The 12,874-nt window shown below is 40.2% G+C and overlaps 1 protein-coding gene across 2 annotated transcripts in view; it reads left to right on the top strand.

The window, feature by feature from the left end:
* ARL15 (ARF like GTPase 15) overlaps positions 1–12,874 on the top strand; it is a 510,715-nt gene that overhangs the window by 161,406 nt on the left and 336,435 nt on the right. For both annotated transcript variants that reach the window (XM_055422057.2, XM_055422056.2), the window contains exon 2: positions 5,059–5,203. In XM_055422057.2, the coding sequence (XP_055278032.1) occupies positions 5,059–5,203 (145 nt within the window). The remainder of the gene's footprint in view (positions 1–5,058; positions 5,204–12,874) is intronic.

The following is a 12,874-nucleotide window of genomic DNA, read 5'->3' as shown; positions in this document are numbered from 1 at the left end:
TGACGTATTGAGTGTAGCACTTTCACAGCATCATCTTTTAGAATCTGAAATAGCTCAACTGGGATTCCATCAGCTCCACTAGCTTTGTTCCTAGTGATGCTCTCTAAGGCCCGCTGACTTCACATTCCAGGATGTCTGGCTCAAGGTAAGTGATCACAGCATTGTGATTAACTGGGTCATGAAGATCTTTTTTGTACAGTTCTTCTGTGTATTCTTAACACCTCTTCTTAATATCTTCTGCTTTTGTCAGGTCCATAACATTTCTGTCCTTTATTGAGCCCATCTTTGCATGAAATGTTCCCTTGGTATCTCTAATTTTCTTGAAGAGAGCTCAGGTCTTTTCCATTCTATTGTTTTCCTCTATTTCTTCGCATTGTTCACTGAGGAAGGTTTTCTCATCTCTCTTTGCTATTCTTTGAACTCTGCATTCAGATGGGTATATCTTTCCTTTTCTCCTTTGCTTTTCACTTCTGTTCTTTTCACAGCTATTTGTAAGGCCTCCTCAGACAAACGTTTTGCTTTTTTGCTTTTCTTTTTTGGGGGATGGTCTTGATCCCTGTCTCCTGTACAATGTCATGAAACTCTGTCCATAGTTCATCAGGCACTGTATCAAATCTAGTGCCCTAAATCTGTTGTTTATTTCCACTGTATAATCATAAGGGATTTGATTTAGGTCATAACTGAATGGTTTAGTGGTTTTCCCCACTTTGTTCAATTTAAGTCTGAAATTGGCAATCAGGAGTTTATGATCTGAGCCACAGTCCTCTCCCGGTTTTGTTTTTGCTGACTGTATAGAGCTTCTCCATCCTTGGCTGCAAAGAATATAATCAATCTGATTTCGGGGTGATGTCCATCTGTAAAGTATTCTCTTGTGTTGTTGGAAGAGAGTGTTTGCTATGACCAGTGCGTTCTCCTGGCAAAACCCTATTAGCCTTTGCCCTGCTTCATTCTGTACTCCAAGGCCAAATTTGCCTGTTACTCCAGGTGTTTCTTGACTTCCTACTTATGCATTCCAGTCCCCTAAAATGAAAAGGACATTGTTTTTGGGTGTTAGTTCTAGTAGGTCTTGTAGGTCTTCACAGAACTGTTCAACTTCGGCTTCTTCAGCATTACTGGTCAGGGCATAGACTTGAATTACCGTGACATTGAATGGTTTGCCTTGGAAACAAACAACAATCATTCTGTCGTTTTTGAGATTGCATCCAAATACTGCATTTTGGACTCTTCTGTTGACTATGATGGCTATTCCATTTCTTCTAAGGGATTGTTACCTACAGTGGTAGATATAATGGTCATCTGAGTTAAATTCACCCACTCCAGTCCATTTTAGTTCGCTGATTTCCTAAAGTGTCAGTGTTCACTCTTGCTGTCTCCCGTTTAACCACTTCCAACTTGATTGGAAGCCTTGATTCATGGACCTAACATTCCAGGTTCCTATACAATGTTGCTCTTTATAGCATCGGACCTTGCTTCCATCACCAGTCACATCCACAACTCGGTGTTGTTTTTGCTTGGCTCTGTCCCTTCACTCTTTGTGGAGTTATTTCTCCATGATCTTTAGTAGCATATTGGGCACCCACCAACCTGGGAAGTTCATCTTTCAGCGTCCTATCTTTTTGCCTTTTCATACTGTTCATGGGGTTCTCAAGGCAAGAATACTGAAGTGGTTTGCCATTCCCTTCTCCAGTGGACCACATTTTGTCAGAACTCTCCACCATGACCCGTCTGTCTTGGGTAGCCCCACATGGCATGGCCTCATTTCATTGAGTTAGACAAGACTGTGGTCCATGTAATCAGATTGGCTAGTTTATCAGTCACCTGATATAGCAATGGGTCACCTGAAATTTCATCTTGTATTTAAGATTGATGATGATTTGGGCCAGGGAAGGTGGGCCAATATTCTTTTCAAGAGATAGTTCAGGGGAATTTCTGTAGAGGAACTGAGCACAAATGGGGGTTTTCAGAGCAGGAATAGGGTCTCTCTCCTGTTTTACCAAGAAGATCAAAGCAACCCAGTAAGAGAGATTAGTGGTGGTATGTATCATAGCTCAACTTGGCAGAGCTCTTCTTAGTGCATAGCTGCTGGCCAGTCTTTTAGGGAATGCATACATCCATATATCTGTCTCTCAGGAAAACTCTCATCATGAGTCCAGGGGACTTCTTTCTTTTATGGGTAAGAAAAAATTTGCAAAAAGTCTGACATTATCAGCCAACCTTCCTATGAATCTGGGATATGATATACTGGCATCTAGGATACTTTTTGTAGTTGTAGTCATTAATCTTGTAGGAGAGGCAAAATTGAGCTCAAGTACGGCCAGAAAAAAGTCACTAATCTGATGGAGGAGTGGGAGGGGTTTGCTATATGAAGGCATACTGAAATAATTAGGGCTTCTTAGACTTGAAAAGACTGAGAAGAAATATGATTAGAGTTTAATAAATCCATGAAGAATATGGGTTAGATGATCATAGAATTTACCAGAAGTATTCAGAGCTTCTTAAAAGCCAAGGAAAAGTGAATTTAGGACAAAAGAAGTTCTATCATACCAAGAAAGTAGGTCCTGCACGTCAAAATCACTCTTTCGGGAACTGGGCTAAAACTTCTGGCATTGGAGAGAAGTGAAAAAGTCTAGTATTTCTCAATGTTAACACTATTTTCTTGAAGTATGAGGGGCCCAGGGAGCATTGATCAAGCTTCCTGTTAACATTTACGTTTCTTTTCTCCTTTCTTAGATATTTAAATGTCATTCAGTAGTTATTCATTGAAAGTGGATTCTATGCTGTGGTCTCAACTAGCACTGGGGATACTGAGATGAAGATGGACAGATATGGTTCCCACAGTCTGGTGATGGATAAGAAACTAATTGTCTGTGTGATGAATTCACAAATGTGCTCTGAGAGCTTGACACAAATTGCTCACATACTCTTAGCATCAGAGCAGGCAGCATTGAGGAAGTGGTTCTTTAACCGGAACCTGAAAGTCAGTGAAGCATTCACCATGCCAAAATTTGGGGGAAAAGGGAGTGGCATGTGTTGAATGCTGTGCGATGCCCGAAGGTCAGTGTTACTGGAGGTGGAGGATTAAGATGGAGAGTTACAGAGATGAGGCTGGAGGCCTGGGTGAAGCAGATCACGGAGGGCCCTGTAGACCACTAGGATCAGAATGGCAGCTGCATAAGAGAATAGAGGGGGCAATGGTGAATGTACTAGGACTCATTGATTTTGATGTTGTCCAAGCAGCAATGACCCGGGCTGGAGAGAGGCAGATAGAATCTAGAGCTAAGAGGTCGTACAGATTGGACTTACTATGAGAAGTGAGGGTGAGAAATAGTCAAGCTTGATTTGTAAGAGTATGACAGCCCGTTAGACCTCATATTTCATCTGTGTAAGAAGAATTAGGAGACTTTTTATAGGTCTCTTCTCTCATGATCTCCAAAGGACCAAGAAGTCCATAGATCTGCATCCATCTCACCTGTCTCCTCCTTCCTCTCATGCATGTTTTGGGGCCTAAATACCTTAGGCTTTATAAACCAGGTGGCCTCTAATAAGTGGATGTCAATTAAGTAGAAAGACCAAAAACTGCTTGAACAATTTCCAGTTTCCCAAATTCCCTGGTCTTTTAACTATTGCAGAGCAAGCACTAGTTCATAGTACCCTGAGGTCATTTGACCTGAAACAGAATTCTAGGTTGTGTCAGAAGAGGATTTTTGTTTCATTTGCCTTTCCTAAAAGTGGAACTCCTTCTGTTTGGTGGTTTAGGAAGGCTAGTTGAAGTTCCAAGAGTGGTACGTGATTTTCTTTGTCCAGATTTAAGAAGTCCATGTTTTTTTTTTTAACAAAATTGACCAGTAAGGGAACCTTTTCTGTCACTTTGCTTTTTCAGCATACTTTTTCCCAGTTTCTCATCTCATTTAGATGATAGCCTTGATGAAGCCCAGTTATCCATATTGGACTTCCCTAGTGGCTCAGATGGTAAAGAATCCACCTGCAATGCTGGAGACCTGGGATTGATCCCTGGATTAGGAGGATCCCCTGAAGAAGGGAATGGCTGCTCACTCCACTGTTTTTGCCTGGAGGATCCCATGGATAGAGGAGCCCAGCGGGCTACAGTCCACGGGGTCACAAACAGTCACACATGACTTAGTGACTAAGCACGCACAAAATGTTTCAAAAGTCAGGATGACAGTGATATATGCAGGAAATGGATTTAATGATTTTAAAAGAATTTTATTTTGAAATAATATTAAAGCATTGTAAGAATAGTACATGGAATTTCCTTTAGACCCACTCAGGTTCCTCCGTCAGTAACATTTTACCATGATTGCTTTATCGCATTCCTCACCATCTAGGTGTGGAGGTGGTGATGGAGGTAGAGATTTAGAAATGGTCTTAGCCAGTTAACTGCAGATGTCAAGACCCTTCATCACTAAACACTTGAGTATTTGTTTTCTCAGGACAGTGATATTCATTTGGTAACCGTAGTCCAATAATAAAATTTAGGAAATTTAACCTTATGCAATACTATCATTGCAGGTTCTAATATTCAGTCTCTGTTCAGACGTTATCTGTTGCCCAACAACATTGGTTTATGGTGTTTTCCCCCCACCTAATCCAGGATCCAGTCCAGGAGGCATTGTGATTATTACGTCTCTTTAGTCTTCTTTAACCTGAAACAGTTCCCCAGCCTTTCTCTGAGATGTTAGAGGAGGGCAGGCTAATTGTCCTGTGGAATGCTCCTCACAGCGGTGGTGTCCGACCTCCTGGTGCTCTGATGCTGGTGGTGCGTTTTTGACGGGAATATTGTGCGATGACGTCATGCCCCTTGCAGTGCCCACATCGCAGCAGGAGGGGGTCTGCAAGTCCTTGTGGGTCTCATTCCTGGGATATTAATTTTGATTGCTCAGTCAAGGCGATATACATGGGTCTCTCGCTGTCGAGGCCCCTTTCCTCCTCAGAATGAATAGGTTATTTGGTTACTTCTCAATATGTGATCATTTAAAATGTGACTATGCTTTGCCTCTACAGTCTTTTTAAAGAGCCATATTTCCCCTCTCTTGGCAGTGTTTTAGAGCACTCTGCTGCAAGGGTCCACCGCCTGCACGCCCAGAGTATGACCTGGTCTGCATAGGCCTCACGGGCTCTGGCAAGACCAGCCTGCTGTCCAAACTCTGCAGTGAAAGCCCTGACAGCGTTGTGTCAACAACAGGTGGGTATTGCACCAGGGTCCTCGTCCTTTTCTTCCTCATCCCTGAGATGCTCTCTTTTGCTTCCTATGCTTTGGGGGAATCTCCTCATTTCACTGAGATGGTTCAGTGAGTTTATTATTTATTTTTAGATACTCTTATTTTTCAACCTATATTTAAAGGAGGCTTTAATAGCATCAAATTTTACCTTCCATCCCTCTAGTTGGTCATTTCAGTGCCACTGAATAAATCAAATCAGGAGAATGTTGATAGAAAATAACTCTGAAGCCTAGAATCCTAGTACTGTGACAGATGGGCTCATCTCAGACCCATTGAGTGTCCTTCTCCCTTGAAGTGTCACCCTAACCTACTTGTGTTGGTCACACACTCCCTACACAGTACAAGTGATAGTCTCAGTCTTCTTCCTTGGAAGAAGGTGGGCACAGGGACCATCAGTCAGGCTTACCATGTTCACTGAGGTGGCCTAGAAAAGTCAGTCTGGGCAGTGGTTCTCAGTCAGGGCACATTTTGCTCCTGAGGGGACATTTGGTAATGTCTGGAGACATTGGTTCTTATAACTGGGGGAAGATATGACTGACTTATTTTGTGTAGAAGCCAAGGATACTGTTAAATATCCTACAGTACACATGACGGGCCCCCACCAGAAAGAATTATCCAGCTCAAAGTGCTACCAAGAGCTTTTGTCACTCCCCCAATACTTCCTCTTTTTCACCTGAAAACGAAAGGAAAGACAGGTGTTAATTAAAGGAAATTATGGAAGAATAGTTGAAGGAAATGAAAAACAGAGGTACTGTGGGAGGAGTGGGCTGAGACATTGTCTGCAAAACTTAAAAAGATTTTTCTTTCAGACAGCTTACTTTGAGCACCTACCTTGGAGAAGGAAATGGCAACCCACTCCAGTTTTCTTCCCTGGGAAATCCCATGGAAAGAGGGGCCTGGCAGGCTACAGTTCATGTGGTCACAAAAGAGTCAGACATGACTTAGCAACTGACACAAGCACCAGCAAGCACCATGTGCTAGATCTAGGGTTAGAAACTGGGGATAACTCTATGTAACATTCCAGAGAGTCAGTCTACTGGCCACATAGATATTAAGCTTGTGTCTAGAAATATACAAAGAAGGAGGAGTGATCAGTTTTGCTTGGACTGGTGGGAGGAAAGGATGATGCATGATGGAGTTCTTTCCATTGAATCTTGAGGACAAGCAAGCTTGTCCAAGAGGTAAGAATAAGAGAGTGAGGTAGAAGAAGAAAGAAGATTTGGGGGGCAGAGGGGAAGTCCGTGTAAAGGCAGAGAGGCCTGAAACAGGTTGATACTTCCTGGGAACCACATTTCCATGTGGCTGCAATGGAGGTTAGTAGAATGTCAGGAGTCACAAGAGATAGGCAGTGGCCAAATCTTGGCAAATCATTTATACTGTGCTCAGGAATTTGAGCTTTATCTGTAGATAGTGGAGGGACATCAGAGTATTTTAAACAAGGAGAAACTGTGTGATCAAAAATCCATTTCAGAAGGATAATTGTTACCATGATGCTGAGGCTGAATTGTGGGACCCTTAGCCATTAAATAAGGCAGTGGTGGGAAGGAGAAAGGGAGACATTAGATAGGATATATCTCATCTTCTGCTGCCCGCTTCTCCTTCTGCTCTCATCTTTCCCAGCATCAGGGTCAATGAGTTAGCTGTTTGCATCAGGTGGCCAAAATGTTGGAGCTTCAGGTTTATCATCAGTCCTTCCAGTGAATATTCAAGGTCGATTTCCTTTAGAATTGACTTATCACATTGCAGTCCAAGGGATGCCTCATGAGTCTTCTCCAGCACCTCAATTTGAATGCTTCAATTCTTCAGCACTCAGCCTTCTTCATGGGCCAGTTCTCACATCCATATATGACTACTGGAAAAACCATAACTTTGACTATAGGGACTTTTGTCAGCAAAGTGATGTCTCTTGCTTTTTAATACATTGACTAGGTTTGTCATAGCTTTCCTTCCAAGGAGGAAGCGTCTTTTAATTTCATGGCTGCAGCCACCATTCGCAGTGATTTTGGAACCCAAGAAAATAAAATCTATCACTGTTTCCACTTTTTCCCCTTCTCTTTGCCATGAAGTGATGGGATCGGATGCCATGATCTTCATTTTTTGAATGTTGAGTTTTAAGCCACTTTTTTCACTCTCCTCTTTCACCCTTTCTCCCATTAAAGTAGTATCATCTGCATATCTGAAGTTGCTGATATTTCGCTCAGCAGTCTTGATTCCAGCTTGTGATTCATCCAGCCTGGCATTTTGCATGATATACTTACTCTGCATATAAGTTAAATAAGTAGGGTGACAGTACAGCCTTGTCCTACTCCTTTCCCAGGGGAGTGACCTATAGAACAACTTCAATTCACCTAATATAAGAGTAACAGCTAATATTTTAATGTATCAAGGTGAGGGTGTAGAGAAAGAGATTGAAAAAATAATTGAAGAAATGATGGATGAAATGTTACCAGTCTTGAAGATAAATAACAAATCCAAGACATTCATTGAACCACAAGCACAAGAGAAAGTACACAAAGTCATGTCCTAGTGAAATTACTAAAGCCAGTGATAGTTTGTGATAGTTAATTTTATGTGTCAACTTGGCTGGGCCACAGTGTTCATATATGTGGTCAAACATTGTTGTGGATATTTCTGTGAGTGTGTTTGTGAGTGTGAACTGGACTGAAGGTTCAGTCCAGTTCAGTTCAGTCGCTCAGTCATGTCAGACTCTCTGCAACCCCATGAATCACAGCACTCCAGGCCTCCCTGTCCACCATCAGCTCCCGGAGTTCACTCAAACTCATGTCCACAGAGTCGGTGATGCCATCCAGCCATCTCATTCTCTGTCGTCCCCTTCTCCTCCCGCCCCCAACCATTCCCAGCATCAGAGTCTTTTCCAGTGAATCAACTCGTCGCATGAGGTGGCCAAAGTATTGCAGTTTCAGCTTTAGCATCAGTCCCTCCAATGAACACCCAGGATTGATCTCCTCTAGAATGGACTGGTTGGATCTCCTTGCAGTCCAAGGGACTCTCAAGAGTCTTCTCTAGTACCACAGTTCAAAAGCATCAATTCTTCGGTGATCAGCCTTCTTCATAGTCCAACTCTCACATCCATACATGACCACGGGAAAAATCAGAACTGAAGGTAGACTGTAATAAATTAAAGGTATGTTATGAAGCCTAAAGCAACCACTAAAGTAAAAAGCAAAATGTGAGGCAATAGTAAGGCAATAAATGAGATGAGACAGAATTACAAAAAATAGTTTTAAAAAAGACAGGAAAAAGGGAAATAAGAATATATGGGACAGATAGAAAACAAATAGCAAGGTGATACATTCAGATCTGACCAAATGCAAATGGCTTAGATTCCTCAATGAAGAGAATGAAAACGATATGATTAGATTAAAAACAAGACCCAAGTAGGTTAAATGTAAGAAGATGGAAAAAGATATATCATGCTACTAGGAATCAAAGAAAGTTGGTGTGTCTGTGTTATATCAGACAAGGTAGACTTTAGAGCAAAGAATACTTCTGGGAATAAAGAAGTTCATTTCATAATGATGAACGGGTCTGAATCAGAGGACATTATGATGCTAAAACATTTATATATGTAATAATGGCTTCAGAATACACATAGCAAAAACTGACAAAACCCACAATTACAAAGATTTCAGTACTTTAAATTATTTATAGAACACATATGAAGAAAATCAGCCAACAGGTAGTAGACTTGAACAACAATAACCTTTTAACCTGATTAACATTTATAGAACCCTCTACCCAAGAGCGACAGAGAATCGTCTTCTCAAATAAGACCATATTTGAGGACATGAAACAAGTTTCAGTAAATTAAAAAGGATTAAAATACGTTGTCAGACCACAGTGGAATTGAATTAGAAACCAATAACAAGATCATCTCTGGAAGTCTGCAAATATTAGTAAACTGAACTACTTCTATATATCCAATGGATCAAATAAATCAAAAGAGAAACTGTGAAGTATTTTACACAGAATGGAAATACAACACATCAAAATTTATGGATGTCTTTAAGTCAGAACAGTGGGGGTATTTCATAGCTCTAAACCCCTGAATCAGGAAAGAAGGCCCTTAAATCAGTGACCTCAGCCTCCACCTTAAGGAATGAGAAGAACTGACTAAACCCAAAGTAAGCAACAGAAAGGAAATAATAAGGATCAAAGTGAAAATCAGTGGAATAGAAAAACAATAGAGAAAACTCATTAGATCAAAAGCTGGTTCTTTGAGAAGATCAATAAAATTTATAAAAACTCTAGCCAAGCTGATGAGGAAAAAAAAAGATGGCACTAATTATAACATCAGAAATGAGAGAGGTTACGTCTAGGTAGATTCTATAGATACTAAAAGGATAACAGAATATTATGAACAAGAGACTTTCCTGGCAACTCAGTGGTAGTGAATCCACCTGCCAATGCAGGAGACACAGGTTTGATCCCTGGTCCGAGAAGATCCCACATGCCACAAAACAACTAACTACTGAGCCAGTGCTTGAGAACTACTGAAAGCCTGTGTGCCTAAAGCCTGTGTACCACAGCAAAGAGTAACCCCCACTCTCTGCACCTGGAGAACGCCCATGTGCAGCAGTGAAGACCCAGCACAGCCCAAAAGAAAACATATGTGTCAGTAAATTTGACAACTTAAATGGACAAATTCCTTGAAAGATAAATCATCAAAATTCATTCAAGAATAAATAGAACACCCAGATCTGTAGTTAGTAAAGAAATTGAAATTATAGTTTTTTAAAAAAACTAGTTGGTTTCACTGATAAATTTTCTTGAACATTTGAAAGAGGAACTAATTCCAGTGCTACATAATGATTTTCAGAAAATTGAAGAAGAGGGAAAACTTTCAAATTCCTTGTGTAAGACCAGCAAGTTAAACCAGACAACAATATTACAAGAAAAGTAACATACCATATTCCTCATGAACACAGATGCCAAAAATAGAAACAAAAATCTAGCAAATAAAATCTAACAGTAGTATATTAATAGGTATTATCCTTTAATATATCATGACCAAGTAACATTTATCCCGGGAATACAGAACTGGTTTCAACATTCAAAAATAAATAAATTTAACTTACATTAACAGTAAGCTGATATTGATCATCTCAAGAGATACAAACAAAAAACATTGATTTCTGATTAAAAAAAAAAAAACAACTAAAGTTTTTTGGTGAAAAAACTCACCAAAGTTGGAACAGAAAGGAATTTTTTCAACTCTTGAAGGCCATTTATAAAAATCTATAGCTGTTGTTATACTTAATGATGAAATACAAAACTTATTCCCTGTCAGATAAAGAATAAGACATGGATGTCTGTTATCACCACTTCTGTTCAGCATTGTAGTGGAGATTCTAGGCAGTGTATCAGGCAACAAAAAAAGAAAGGGCTTCCAGATTGGCAAGGGATAAGTAGAACTTTGGATGTTTGATATGTTTTCTATGTAGAAAATATGATGAAATCTGCAATTTTACACCAATAAATTAAGAGATGGCTAATGTGAATTTAGAGTTGATGATTTTGGAGATGTGAAAATTTGAAGGATTACTTTGATCATTAGTTTTGGAGAATGTTGTCTTTAAGACTAGAAGCAGACAGAATGGTGGACAAATGTTGGCCAAATATTGAACTCATTCATATAGATAAACAAATTCCCTGAAAATTAGTATATGGAAATCCAAAGGTCCACATATAAACTAATGTCACAACTTCAAGTGGGACATTATTAAGAGGTGAGAGACGATACCACTCTAATGGCAGAAAGTGAAGATGAACTATAGAGCCGCTTGATGAGGGTGAAAGAGGAGAGTGAAAAAAGTGGCTTAAAACTCAACATTCAAAAAACTAAATTCATGGCCTCTGGTGCCATCATTTCATGGCAAATAAATGGGGGAAAATTGGAAACAGTGGCAGATTTTATTTTTGGGGAGTCCAAGATCACTGTGGACGGTTACTGCAGCCACAGAATATAAAGGACACTTTCTCCTTGGAAAAAAATCTATGACAAACCTAGAAAGCATGTTAAAAAAGAACATCACTTTGCTGACAAAGATCCATATAGTCAAAGCTGCAGTTTTTCCAGTAGTCATGTACAGATGTGAGAGTTGAACCATAAAGAAGGCTGAACACCGAAGAATGCTTTTGAACTGTGATGCTGGAGAAGACTCTTGAGAGTCCCTTGGACAGCAAGGAGATCAAACCAGTCTATCCTAAAGGAATTCAACCCTGAATATTCATTGGAAGGACTGATGCTGAAGCTCCATTATATTGGCCACCTGATATGAAGAACCGATTCATTGCAAAAGACTCAGATGTTGGGAAAGATTGAAGCCAGGAGGACAAGGGGGAGACAGGATGAGATGGCAGGATGGCATCACCAGCTCAATGGATATGAGTTTGAGCAAACTCTAGGAGATCGTGAAGGACAGGGAAGCCTGGTGTGCTGCAATTCATAGGGTTGCAGAGTCGGACGTGACTTAGCAGCTGAACAACAACAACAAATGGTAAAGTGGTAAAAGCAGAAGGAATCAAAGCTTGTCCTAGGTAACACTGATAAGGGAAGAAAGAGCTCTGTTTGCTGGTATAAAGAGGACGAAAAAGCATGTAAAAAATGTTGGAGCCCAGAGAAGACTTTTCTTAACAAAGGTGAGGTTCCCTGGATTCAGTGGGAGGGCCTCGTAATGATTAAGGGAGAGCAGGGCTGGGCATGAGGTGTGAAGTGAGGATATTGAAGAGAAGGGGTAGATGCTTGTTGGTTGAGTCTGTGTGTTTATTGTAGCTGACGAAGATGGGCAAGATGTTGACGAAACTAGTGGTGACAGAGGAAGGAGGGGTGGAGGCAGAGGAGAACTAAGCAGAATGAGTTCAGTTATCAGTGGACCCACACAACCCCAGTCCAGATAGACGTTGCTGCTGAGCTCCAACTCAACTTCCAGTTCCTTTTGTTGTATGTGTATGTAACTGAAGAAGAACAAAGGAGGGAGAAGAAAGGTCCTATAATAGATGACAGAACCCAGTGGTGGAGGTCAGAAAGCCACACGTCCATGTGAACATTCAACGTGGAGATGGGAAAACAGTCACAGGAGGCCTATGGAGAATAATGTACACAGTGAAGGTGCAAGAGACCTAACTATTTGAAAATTTTGAAAGACTGCAAAGCTAAAATTCAGAGGTAAAATATAAGTGAAAGCAATGCTATTGAGAAATATTTGTATAAGATGTTGTAGGCAGGAGTTTATGACTGTCCCATTTAGAGAATTCAGTCACATTCTCAAATAGTACCGAGAATCTAACTGATAAATTAAGCTAAGTTCACAAAGAGATATTCATAAAAAGAATTAATTTGAAACAGAAAGGTACAGCTTTATCAGAAGTCAATTTTACTAGAAAAGGAATAAAATGTTAATTTTATAGCTAAATTTACCAAACTTTTTATTAAATTTTGTCCCAAAGACAAAATTTTCTAGTTTAGCTGAATGACATAACACTTCACAAACTTTCAAGTGCAGCAATATACATCCTTAGAAGAGATTTTTCAGCCTTTTTCAATTCCAAGTGTTCAGTTTTCTCTAGATTGTTCTCTGTGTTACAACAATATATTATCCTAAACCTATAGA

This window comes from Moschus berezovskii, chromosome 18 (genome assembly GCF_049115385.1).
Source record: "Moschus berezovskii isolate FMDL1 chromosome 18, NW_MosBer_1.0, whole genome shotgun sequence".
Lineage (NCBI taxonomy): Eukaryota > Metazoa > Chordata > Mammalia > Artiodactyla > Moschidae > Moschus > Moschus berezovskii.
The sequence above is the reverse complement of the archived record's forward strand: the minus strand, read 5'-3'. Positions and strand labels throughout refer to the sequence as shown.